We start from the raw sequence: 12632 nt of genomic DNA, 5'->3' as shown, positions 1-12632 counted from the left end.
ATTTTTTTCAAGTGAGTAAAGCGCTCAAATGTAAAAGGAGTGATGTTGAACTGAAACGGTTCAGCTTCGATGTCCAAAAGGCAAACACGGCACTAAAGTCTGGTTTACTCTTGATTTGCGACAAGAAAGCAGTTTGTGTTTGCAGTCTAAAACCCAACAGTCAACCTCTTTCCTCTGGTCACCTCTACATGTAAATGTACTGCTGCAGCTGTACTGCCTTGACATTTCAACTTTATTAGCAGCCTGAGCTCCAGTGACGATTCTCACTCATGCAAGGTTAGTGGGGTTTCTTGTGGACACAGCACCAGTTTTAATTTTACTGCTACATTGTAGACCAGAAGCACAAAGACACAAACAAAGGATTCCGCTCCAAGACTGCTTTATTTTTTGGACGTTGTGGCCATGTCCAGGTCGGTTAAGTTATAGAAAATAAAGTCCCAAATCCACCAGCGTTGATCGCATTGGTTTACTGGTCCTTCAACTCCTTCAGTCTCCTGATCGCAGACTTGACTGTGACAGCGGAAGTTGTGCTGGAAAAGAAACAACACATTAGTTACAAATGTTTTAAATTAAAGGATTAAACACCTTTGAGAGAATTTAGTATTGAAGAAAAAGCTTTCCACACAGCAGCAGCTCATTCCAGTATACTGGCAATTACATGTCTGATAATAGAAATGCTTAATTTGACATCACTGATAAGTCAGTTTGTGGTTCACTCAGACCGTTAAAGCAATACTATTGATCAAAACACAAAATCCAATCTGAAATTTTCCATACTGTGGTCTGGTGTGAACATTTGTTATATCATTTAATTAGGCTTTTCTCTAGTTGATGATTTAACGTCTCTCCATTGACACAGCCATAAAAACAACATCTACATCTGCCTGGATGAATGCGCTGCTCTGTAAGTCATCATCATCACTGACTCCTTCCAATTATCAAAGAAAAATGAGGCTGTTGTTGTCCTGGAAAAAGTATTTCCAAATCCAGTAAAATAAGTTCCACATTATCTGAAGCTTCATGTGCACAAATCCTGATTCAGAGTTGATAACGAGGCTCATGACAGTCAGGTCAGTTCTTAGTTCAACGCAACAAGCCCAACACAGAACAGCTGGCACAGTCATATTTTAAATCAGCTTGATGGCAGGAATATAACAGTCAGACAGTCCTTTGATCGGTCAAAGACACTTGAAGCCAAATTTCATTTTTATGAATCATACACAGAGGATCAATCTCATTAACATGCTGCTGGATGGAGCAGTGTGCTAAAAGAAACCTACTTGTAAGTCCAGGCACCTCCAGCCACTGTCTTCTTGCAGGATCCACAGTGCCAGATACCGACAGCCCTCCTCTTCATTTTGGTCTGTGAACATAAATGAAGTACATTAAAAACAGATAGGAAAGGGTATGTTGACATTTATCCAGGTGCAACATCTAAACCTCCATGGTAACTGTGTACTCCAATGTGAAATCTCTGCCATCTACTCGAACTATATATAATTTACACACTGCTTCCTGCATATCATGAATTAGTCACAGAGCAGTCTTTGGTTGATGCTAAATCTGCACTTACCTTGCCACAGAAAGAGCAGGTGTACTTGGCGTGCTGGGAGATTTCAATTTTCTTGACCATCTTCCTCAGCGACGCGCCATAACGCGTGCCGTATTTACCAACGATCCCCACCTTCTTGGTGCGTTTGGCCTGTGAACAACATGAAAACATAGGGACACAAACATCAATACAGGTGTATCAGCAATAAACACTGGCAACACTTTCTAACTGGGTTTATGCTAAATTACAGAGGCAAACGGTGGTAGATGATGTAGTGTACTATTTTCTGAATATCCAGTTCAATAACCCGGTCCAAAGGCAAAGACCACAGTATGCACAGATTAGCCACCTAGCTAACTTCAACCACTTCAACAACCCTGGGGCAGATTCAGGCGACGGACCCTCATTTGAACACAAAAACAGCGTTTTCGTTTCATTTTAAATTGTGCGGGTCTCCTGACCAAGCACGGCATGTAAGAATAAAAGACAAACAGCGAGCTAAAACGACCAGCCCACCCGGTACTTTGACTCAAGTGAGTTTGGCAATGGTGGCAGCCATTGCTGTCTCAACAGGACGTGAAAACATCGTTTTTTCTGTTTATAAAATCACCAATCCAACAATAATATGACTCGGGTTGGACAAAGGAGGACATCCTAAACCTCAGAATATGTGATTATATCATTTACAGCACAGAAAACGTTAGATTGACACGGATTGGGAAGGGGACAATCTCGCTCACCATCGTTTCAGTGGAGACGTAGGTCCAAAGAGGGATTGCTTACGGCGCAGGCGCGATTTACTCAGTCGCAGCCGCGCTGCATTGTGGGACTTGGAGTTTTCGAAGGACGCACATATTATTACATATAAAAAATATATTTCTACTGAAAATAAACAGCCCAACTCTGAGTGTAGAGTTTTTTGTACAAATTTTTCCAAATATGAACACGATAGAAGAAAACTCTTCCAAGAATAGAGAAAACGATAAAGGAAATGGAAACCTGTTACTAAGGACGCCACGGTAGTTACGCGCATGCGTATTAATGGTGTGGACGACAACATCCCTGCTGCTGCTGAGTTGAAATGTTTGTTCACTCGGACTGTCATAATGCGGCCTTTGTTGTTTGCGCAGATATAGACCGTTCAAAATATTTTTACGTATATATTTAGTTTGGTGATGAGCTATGAAGCTAACACGGAAACTGGTTCTCGCTAAGGCCAAGGCCTCCGACTTGGAGAGCGTAAAGAAACTGAACTGCTGGTAAGTGGCTCATTTTAGCAGACCACCAGTCAAGTTGGTGTTTACTACAGCTGCGTGTTGATGGTTTAAGTTTGACACGCGCAGCTTTGTTTTTCATCTGTCTCCAAATTGTAACGTTACACTTGACGTTTTCTTTTACAGGGGATGCAGCCTAACTGATGTGAGTAGACAACAGTGCTATCGTATTTGTTGGAACAGTGAAACCGCTATTTATTATGCACTCGACTTGATTCCTCTTCTTTGTTTTATTGCATATGCATATGTGTTGTAATAATACATGTTCCCTAATGTTGTCCTCTCAGATCTCCATCTTCTCTCAAATGCCCAACATTAAGGTGCTGACACTGAGGTGGGTGACACACACACACACACACACACACACACACACACACACACACACACACACACACACGTAGTAGCCCTGTTACTGTCCACACTGACACACTGACTCATTCTGACTCCTGGCTGGGATCCTCTCTCTCCTCAGTGTCAACCGCATCTCCTCTCTGGCTCCTCTGGCCGGCTGTCTGTCCCTGTGTGAGCTCTACCTGAGGAGGAACCTGATCCCCTCGCTGTCTGAGCTCTCGCACCTGCGATCGCTGACAAACCTGAAGGTGCTGTGGTTGGCAGAGAACCCCTGCTGTGAAGCAGAGTCCAGCCAGTATCGGCTCACTGTGCTGCGCTGCCTGCCTCGTCTGCAGAGGCTGGACAACCTGCGTGAGTGTGCAGTGTCTGTCCACTTAGAGCAGACTATTCAAATGACTGGGCTGTTTTAACCCTCCTGTTGTCCTTCTGGGTCAAATTGACCCAGTCTGTTTTCTTCCTCCATCCTTCCTTCTTTCCACAATCCTTTTTCCCTTCCTTCCTCCTTCCTTCCTTCCCTTCATCCTTCCTTCTTCTTCCTTCCTCTTTTGCTCCAATTGACCTGATCTGTTCCCTATACCTGCATCTTTCTTCCCTTTTCCCTTCTTCCTTCATTCTTCTTCCTTCCTTGAACGAATCTGTTCCCCCCCCCTTTCTTTCCTTCCTTTTTCCTTTCCTTCTTTCCACAGTCCTTTTTCCCTCCCTCCCTTCTTTCCCTTCGCCCTTACTTCTTCCTTCCTTTTTGACCCAACTGACCCAATCTATTCGCTCTCTCCTTCTATCTTTCCTTCCTTTTCCCCTTCCTTCTTTCCTCCCATCTTTCCCTTCGTCCTTCCTTCCTTCCTTTCTTTTTTTTTTCCAATTAATTTTTATTCACACATTAGAGAATGTTTACAACAACAAAAAATTCCTTCCTTCCTTTCTTGACCCAGGAGGACAACAGGAGGGTTAAGATGGTTTAGATAAAACTAAACTCTTTAATAAGACTGGAAATGACTTGATCACACCTGTATGTTGGTGACACATTCACCTCACTCAGGGTGCGTTTCATGTCTTATCTAGCGCCTCATAGCAGATAAGTTTGCCCAGCTGTCATAAAAGTATCATATTTAACAGCTTTGAATACTGATAACTCGTGTGTGTGTGTGTGTGTGTGCAGCAGTGACAGATGATGAGCTTTCGCTGGCTATCATGGAAGGTGAAGTGGTCACCACCCCACCAGGCAGCATCCAGAACCAGCTTTCCTCAAATGGGCTTCCAGAAACAGAGACGGAGAACGACCCCCTCAACTACAACATGGAGGAGACCAAGTGAGCCTCACAGCCAGACATAAACATTCACAGACATTTAACTTTCCCTAACCGAACAAAATTGTCAAATTAATTTAGACAGAATAAGATAAAGTATCCCCATATTTCCTCTTTTGTTTTACAGTAAAATCAGGGAAGAGTTGGGGATGAAGCCGCTCTCCAGAGACAAGTTCCCCTCTCTTTCCTCTCCATCAACCAGAGAAACCACATCCCCAATGAAAAAGGTAGTAGCCTCTTGTCTTTGAACTGTGCTCCACTAAAACTCTTTGAACGACTTTGAACACTCTGTTCGCCTCAGCCATTGATTGATCCCTTTGATTGTGTTTTCAGACGCACACCCTCCATGCAGTTCTGCTGCTGCTGAATGATTTGGATGAAGAGGAGCTTCGCATTGTAAACACAGCCACGCAGAACAGACTCCAGACCTACACACTGGACCCAGAGACACTGAAAGATTCACTGCAGACACACAAAACTGCCGAAATCACACAGTGAGACACTGTACAGCATGCACTCAGGGCCAAACCTCACGCTCCCTTCACCGTGACTAAACCAAAATCTCATCCTTATAGAGACTAGAAACAGGGTCCTAACCCCCCACCCCCTCCTATTACCTCCTGACTCCTTTAAAGGGATAGTTCACCCAAAATATAAATTTCACTCATTATCTACTCACCCTCATGTCAACTAAGGGCTGGGAGAAGTTTCAGAGTTATCCGTGGCTTTTCTGAGTTACAGGGGGTCTCGGCATGCAGTGCATGTCCATATAACGGTTGCAAATGGATACCAACTATCTTCGTAACAAAAAGACACACCAAAAAACATCCAAATACCTCCATGCTGCTCGTATGTAATGTCCGTCTTGTATTGAAGCCCCGAAATGCGAAATTGTCCCAAAAAAATTAAATAAGTCTATATTTCAAGCTTGTTTTGTAGCGGAAGCTTCTCAAAGCTCCTCTTCCCGGTTCGTCAAATTTGGACGAACTGGGAAGAGGACAGACCCTGGTTCGTCCAAATTTGATGAACCGGGAAGAGGAGCTTCCGCTACAAACAAGCTTGAAATTTAGACTTATTAAATTTTTTTCGTGACAATTTCGCATTTCGGGGCTTCAATACAAGACGGACATTACATACGAGCAGCATGGAGGTATTTCACTCACATGCACTGCTACGCCGAGACCACTGCTACGCCGAGACCCCCTGTAACTCAGAGAAGCCACTGATAACTCTGAAACTTCTCCCAGCCCTTAGTCGACATGAGGGTGAGTAGATAATGAGTGAAATTTCAATTTTGGGTGAACTATCACTTTAAGCATTGCATGTGCTGCACTTTCACTGACACCTTCTATTTGTGGTCCAGTTTTCACTCGTGGCAGAGTACTGAATCATTTCCTTGGCTTTTTTGTTTTTTAATGCAGCATGCCTTCCTGCCTTGTAAGAACAAAAGAATGTATGTTTTGCTAACTGTAAATCTATTTCTGATAATTAGACAAATAAATTGCAATACAATAACCATCAGTGTTGAATTTAATGACACAAATTAACATGTACACATTCAGACTCAGAGTGCTACAGAACAAAGGGGCATCTGGACAACTCATAGGACATGATTTAAACTGAGCAGAGCCTGGGAGCTGGGGTCTCCTATCAGATGCCACTGGGCCTTGATATCATTGGCTGATCATTCTGCTGGGAAAGTTAGTTCATGAAGTAATAGTCTAGAGCTTCCTCTTCTCAATCACCCTCCTCGTTCTCCAGGAAATCCATCAAGGTGCTCGCGTCCACAGCAACAAGCAGGTACTCCACTCCATCTGCACCCTGGACAATGATGGAGATAAATGTAAGTAACGGTCACCTGCAGTAGATTCTACAAAGTAATGGCACCCAGATCAAGTCGACAGGTCCAAAATTAATCACAGCTCTACCTTGCGTGTCCGTATCAGTTTGTGGTCTCTGAACTCAGTCAGCTGAGTCCTCAGTGTGAGGTCAGAGTTGACCAAGAACGCCTCTCGACAGCGCTGGTAGAAATCCTGGAAAGACAATCCTGCACACGTTGACAGAAAAATATTAGAATCAAACACTTTTGGGAGAGAAATCTGTTTATCATTTTAAAGTTTTGAATGTTAATGTGCACCTGTATATGAGGGATTGTCTTTGTTTTCCAGCTGAAACTTCACCAGCAGTTTGAAAATTCCTCTGTAAAAAAAGAAAAGGAAAGACACGCTCGTGAAGAGCTTGAACAAAGCACGAACCCTTTAACAGCTCATTACATGGACGTGAGTGCGGTACCTTGCATTGGACGTCAAGCTGCGGAGCACGTGTGTGAGGGAGGACAGAGCGAGCGCGCCAGTCTGCTGCACCAGCAGCGAGTTCTCATACGACGTCTCCTCCGTGTAGTGCTGGAAGGTCACGCACTCCCACCACAGCCAGTTAAACTGACTCTGCTTGAACTGGTCCCACACTGGGAACACACAGGAGACACTCAGCTGCAAGGACACGTCTCAACAGCATTAACTCAGCAGCAGCAGTTCACACGCTTACAAACACCCACCCAATGGAGCGTTGATGTGGTCCAATGAAGCCACTAAATGCAGGTTGGGGATGGACGCCAGCTGCCCCAGTGCACTCTGGGTCTTCTCTCCTCGCAGCATGGGCCCATCGATATTGTGGATTATCAGGTACACATGGAGATCTGGACCTGCGTGGACATGTTTAATGGTAAAACACACATCATTTCAACACAAGCTTGACAGTGCAGGTTTCTGCCCTTTTTCTTGAGGTGAAAAAAATGGATCTTAAAGAGGAACTATGCAATTTCGGTCGCTTTTCCGCTGTTTTCCCAACCCTCCCCCTGGCCATGTGCATTTGTTTACAACGAAGCCGGCGAAAAATCAATACATGGAGCGGTGGATAATGTTATATACGATGTTACAACGTGTGCATTTATGTAGTCTTAACTGCCATTAACAAAAGATTGCCAGTTACGGAGCGCGTTTGTGTTGCTGTGCCGCAGAGATGAGAGCTGGGACACTGGGGTGGCAACCGAGTAACTACACTGATGTTGCAATGTTGGTTTTCAGCCGTGAGACGCCAGGTGGAAGGCAGAGCCTCCATTCTCACTCGTATCAAGTCACAAGTCATGTAGTTAACTATCACAATTACTCCGGAGCTTTTTAATTAAGGTAAAAATGTAGCATAGCCACAGGAGAAATCCTGCTTAGTTCCTCTTTAAGATCTGAGTCTCGTCAGCACTAATCTCAATACACTGCATTGGTCCATTGATTCTCTGGATGTAGTAAGATTGCATATATATTTTTGATATTTACTGAATTTTAAATTGCATGTGTTTACATGCATGCATTTGTGTTTATCCTGTTGTTTCTACTTGCCCAGGGACTGCAGATGGAAACTAGCTTTTAGCTAAATCCAGTACAAAGCATCTCTGTATGTGATTAATGTATTTTGTACATGGTCCCTGAAAGAAAACTAAATGTATATATACGTATATATTTTAAACACACTCACTGTCTTTAAGAGTCCGAGTGATGAACTGGATCTGGTCTGAGGGTGTTCGGAAACTTCCCTGTTGCTCCAGAACTTCACATGTAAGGGCATTTAATATCTGCAAAGAAAGCACATGTAAAGAAAATGTGTGAGCGTCATTGGTGTTTTAGGGCTTTACTGTTCTGGTTTTAGTTTAGGTTTTATTTGAGACACTGACTGATTTAAGAGTGATAGAAGGGAAGAATCCGTTGACCACGAGGTGGATTTCTTGAGCCAGGTGAGACATGCGGAAGTCCTCCAGCAGAGCTTTTTTACTGCCCAGACCGTAGACCAGCACACTGAAGCCTAATCTACACACAAACACACACATTTCTTGTTTTAGTTTTTTAAAAGCCACAAAAAGACATTCAGTACAAAGAAAACAAAAACCAGACTCACTGTAACTGTAACATCCATTTGCTAAAGTGCTTTCTGTGTTTGCTGTGGAGCTGCTGGATCTCTTTGGAGTAGCAGGACGGCTTTCCCTCTAAAAGTTGAACCAACGTCTCCTGCAAACACAAAGTATAATAAGATAAACTCCAACTTAAAAACAGCAGATTTAATCAATTTAGAGAACTGGCTTTCATATACTGACCCTGTCTAGTTTAGGGGTGTGTAAACGCTCCAGGGTGCGGTCTGATGTCAGGACTTTTGAACTGCCGTGGGCCTCGAAGTACTCCTCAACCATAGTGGGCTGGTTCGGGGGCTCAGGAGTGATCTTGCTCTTCTTGGCAGGAGTCTTGTACAGAGCTGCAGATGAACCTTTACTGGGTGTCCTTGGCGTCTTCACGTTCTCCTTGTCCTCTTTCTTTATTTTCTGCTCATCCTCCATCCCATCTTCATCCTCGTCCTCCTCAGAGCCCGAGGCCGACAGCTCGCTGTCACTGTCCGACCGAAGGCTCGGGGCTGAAATTGGCAAACAGCTTTAGTTAGCAGCTTGAGTCTCAGTGTCTGACTGTAACAGGAAGAGAAGCTACTTTCACTGCACCAAGATAAACTCACTTGTCATTCTCTTCCTCAGCCTGTGTGGTGTTGTGGAGACAAACTGAACCTTCTTATTCTGTCGTACAAAAAGAAAAGGTTACACAGAGAAAACAGCAGCAGAGAAAACACTAGAAGTTAAATTACATTAAAAAACAGCCTTTTATATTAGTCTCACCCTCTGTGGAGTCCGACTTTCACCTCTGTGGTCTTGACAGAGAGGGAGAGAGAAAGATCAAGCTTAGTTGTGTGTAAATGAACACAAGGTGAGATGCAGACAAACACAAGGCAGGATGCACCGGACTCACTACGGCCTGTTCTGGTGGGAGTGGAGGGTTCAACATTTGGAGTCTTGCTGAAGGTCACATTTTTCCCAGGAGTCCGTGCCAGCTCACTTGCTGTTAATAAAATCACAAACACAAAGTGTGTGATAAATAAAAACCTAAGTTAATGATGATAAATCTAGGTGTATCTCCGTGACAACAAGATAACAAGGTCTATGATGTAGAGAGCGTGAGCAGTGGAGGCTCACCAGTCTGAGCCATGCTGTGGCCTCGCTTCACTTTCTGGAAAGTGAAAATAGAAGATCCAGCCACTCTGGACAAACCCTCCTCATCCTCTGTGAAAACAAGAACACACACTTTTATCATCAGCAGCACTCATGCTAATATACACTGTATCACAAAGAACTGATGCTCCACTACTGACCATATGATGTGATCATATACTGTACATACAGCCAGTCTACTCTCACCAAAGTAAATAAGGACACAAAACTATACAGAACAACAGCATCAAATCTCACAGCCTACAAGATGAATCAACACCTCTCTAAAACAGTGGTTCTCAACTGGTGGGTCGGGACCCAAAAGTGGGTCGCAGACCTGTTCTGGATGGGTCGCGGACAGCTGGGCAAAAAAAGTAAATATTTAATGCGCATGTGATGTTGGATATGTCTTTTTTTGAAATATAACTTATTTTGAAAGGCACACAGCACTCAGTTGTAATGATCCTCCACAGTTTCTTATTATTTGCTCTGAATGCAAAGATATCAGTTTCTTATTAATGTGGCCTGAATGCAGTGAAAATACCTTGTTTTGTTTTGTGGGTCTTTAGAGAGAGATGCCTTAGAAGTCAAATATATAATTTTGTTGGTCTCCATTTTGTGCAGTTTGATATATTTTTATTCACTTACATGCAGTTGTCATGGTCCTCCTCAGTTTCATGCATGTGCTCTGAAATGCACTTTGCTCCATAAAAATTAGATTTTTTTAAAATCTTGGTCATCTTGGTTTGAATTCTATAAAAGTGGGTCCCAGAGTGAGACAAGTTGAGAACCCCTGCTCTAAAACATTTGCAAATGAAAATATTGTTTATATTACAACATCAAGACTTTATTATCTTTATCCAAGTGTACGTACTTAAAGCAGATATCAGTGGAATGTTTTTGTTAATATAAGTCCTAAATAGTCCTATTTTCCGTCAGCAATCACTTACATGAAGTATTTCAGCCTAAACACGAGTCTCTCCGTCACTCTGCTCTGCTGTAACCCGAGGAGAAAATTTTCCTTGTGGGATACAAGTGTTATCCAATGAGGGGAGAGAACGGCATGAAGGGCTGTGTGTGCAGCCAAGGGATGCGCGTGAATGTGGTGACGTAGCACGAGGACCAATTGATGCCTGACAAGGGCGGGGGCTGCTAACTCATGGTGCGTTCAAGGAAACTCGTACTTTGTGTTTTTCCTTCCTGTGAAGTCATACCAGTTCGATCTGGTACGAGTTCACGGGTCGGAAGTTACGAGTGGCCGTTATAGTGAACTTTCACAGACAACAGGACGGTAAAAACACGAGCTACGGGTTACCTGGAACGCTACCAAGTCGTAGTTGTGACTTGAAGCTGTAACTTACGGTTTCAAAAGCCTGCCTTGAACACAGCATTAGCCGAAACGGCCGTGCCGATGATATCTGCTTTAATAAGTGTATAAGTGTATCAGGGATGAAGAAACCAGGAACTAGTTGGCTGTGAGCTCAGTTTACTGCCAACAAAGTCAGAAAGGACAGTTGTCTCACTCACCTTCTATGTTGTCTGCTCCTAAAGCTTGGATATAGTTCTGCTCATCACAGGCTCCATGTTCATCCCCTCCTCCCCCCTCCGCCTCCCCCCTGGGCCGCCGGGCAGCCGGGCTCTTAAACGTGACCATCTTCTGGACGGTCCCTCCGCTGCTCTGCCCCCCTGACAGAAGATACAGAAGTCACGCACCAACAGACACAGAAATAGCTTTTACCCCTGGGCCATCAGACTTATTAACCACAGCAACCAGCCAAAATACATAACTCTTCACCACTGCACCAAACAGCACTTTCTTAAAGCAGAAGTAAGTGGAATGTTTGTCTTATATCTTCCGACAGCAATCACGGGTTTGTCAGTCACTCTGCTCTGCTGTAAGCCGAGGAGAAAACTTTCCTTGTATCCTACAACCTTTATCCAATGAGGAGAGAGAACGGCATAAAGGGGCGGTCCTCTCTGTGTGTGCAGCCAAGGGATGCGCGTGAATGTGGTGACGTAGGGACGAGGGCGGGGACTGCTAACTCCATCGGCTGACAGGAAGTTAGCCAAAACGACCAGATCGCTTACTTCTGCTGTAATGTTATTGTGCAATATCTATTTATTCCTACAGGTTTTATTATAATACTGATTTTTAATAACTGGATGACTTATTTATTTATTTTTTCTTGTGTGAGTATTATGCGTGTCATTGAGGTTGTCCTTTTTAGCTTGTTTTAATCTGTTTTAGCCCTGGAATGGATGTGGCACCACAAATCTCGTTGTACTTGTCTGTTGCAATGACAATAAAGGCTATTTGATTTGATTTGATTTTGACAGCAAGGACACAGACAGGTCAGCCTGCTGCTCCTCAACAACAACATGTCAACACAATCACACTGACTCTGTCATCCATACCCTCCTGTTTGTCCACGATGTGCTCCAGCACGTCTCCATCACCGATGAACTTCACCTCCAACACGCTCATGACTGAGGGGGAGACATACAATGTAAGTTAATGCAACCGCTATAAACACAACATGTGTGTATTTATCAAGCTTTAATGCCAACACAGACAGTTATTATCACTACGGCTTCGTCACTCATTGTCCTAGTAACTGCATCAGATGTCGGTGTAACTTAACGTCAGTGTGCTGCTGCGGCGGAGGAGCGCAGTGACCGGGCAGCAGCAACGGACCCTGAACGCCTCACAGAGGAGCGGAGCAGGAAGAAAGAGAAAGGAAACTTACTCGATATAAAATGTCAGAATCAGCCGAGAAATGTAAACAATCCTTCACAACATGAGAGCTCCACAGACACACGGTGTGACAACTTTCCGCGCCATCCTCCTGAAGTTTTTAAACCACGTGACAAGTGAAAGGTCACAGCGCAGCCAATCAGAGCGTTGGCCTCAGAGAAAACAACATTTCCCAAGATGCTCTTCGGCTTTGACCCTGCTCATTGCTTTTTTATGACTGAAGGATGACTTTTTATTACAACAATAATACCGCATGCATTATGATTTAAAAATATAAACACATTTCTTTTTATAATTTGGACACACTAAGATACTTGGAAAG

General features: G+C 43.7%; 3 protein-coding genes across 3 annotated transcripts; 1 reads left to right on the top strand and 2 right to left on the bottom strand.

Moving 5' to 3' along the window:
• Window positions 1-362: 362 nt before the first annotated feature.
• rpl37a (ribosomal protein L37a) lies at window positions 363-2324 on the bottom strand. Its single transcript, XM_085805039.1, has 4 exons — window positions 2293-2324; window positions 1574-1702; window positions 1281-1363; window positions 363-530 (listed from the first exon to the last, which is right to left on the bottom strand). The coding sequence occupies exons 1-4, from the start codon at window positions 2293-2295 to the stop codon at window positions 467-469; spliced, it is 279 nt and encodes a 92-aa protein (XP_085661165.1). The 5' UTR covers window positions 2296-2324; the 3' UTR covers window positions 363-466.
• Window positions 2325-2586: 262 nt separating this feature from the next.
• Window positions 2587-5996, top strand: cfap410 (cilia and flagella associated protein 410). Its single transcript, XM_085805038.1, has 8 exons — window positions 2587-2811; window positions 2953-2971; window positions 3114-3160; window positions 3299-3528; window positions 4334-4484; window positions 4609-4708; window positions 4815-5091; window positions 5786-5996. The coding sequence occupies exons 1-7, from the start codon at window positions 2735-2737 to the stop codon at window positions 4977-4979; spliced, it is 789 nt and encodes a 262-aa protein (XP_085661164.1). The 5' UTR covers window positions 2587-2734; the 3' UTR covers window positions 4980-5091; window positions 5786-5996.
• Window positions 5994-12417, bottom strand: orc2 (origin recognition complex, subunit 2). Its single transcript, XM_085805036.1, has 15 exons — window positions 11971-12417; window positions 11083-11241; window positions 9541-9627; window positions 9317-9406; window positions 9187-9218; window positions 9030-9087; window positions 8623-8933; window positions 8427-8536; window positions 8206-8338; window positions 8010-8106; window positions 7036-7182; window positions 6774-6945; window positions 6619-6680; window positions 6410-6528; window positions 5994-6302 (listed from the first exon to the last, which is right to left on the bottom strand). The coding sequence occupies exons 1-15, from the start codon at window positions 12038-12040 to the stop codon at window positions 6219-6221; spliced, it is 1731 nt and encodes a 576-aa protein (XP_085661162.1). The 5' UTR covers window positions 12041-12417; the 3' UTR covers window positions 5994-6218.
• Window positions 12418-12632: the final 215 nt, after the last annotated feature.

The sequence above is a fragment of the Trachurus japonicus genome, chromosome 17 (assembly GCF_045865225.1).
Source record: "Trachurus japonicus isolate A0001 chromosome 17, Traja_1.0".
Lineage (NCBI taxonomy): Eukaryota > Metazoa > Chordata > Actinopteri > Carangiformes > Carangidae > Trachurus > Trachurus japonicus.
This window is presented reverse-complemented; position numbering and strand designations above follow the sequence as displayed.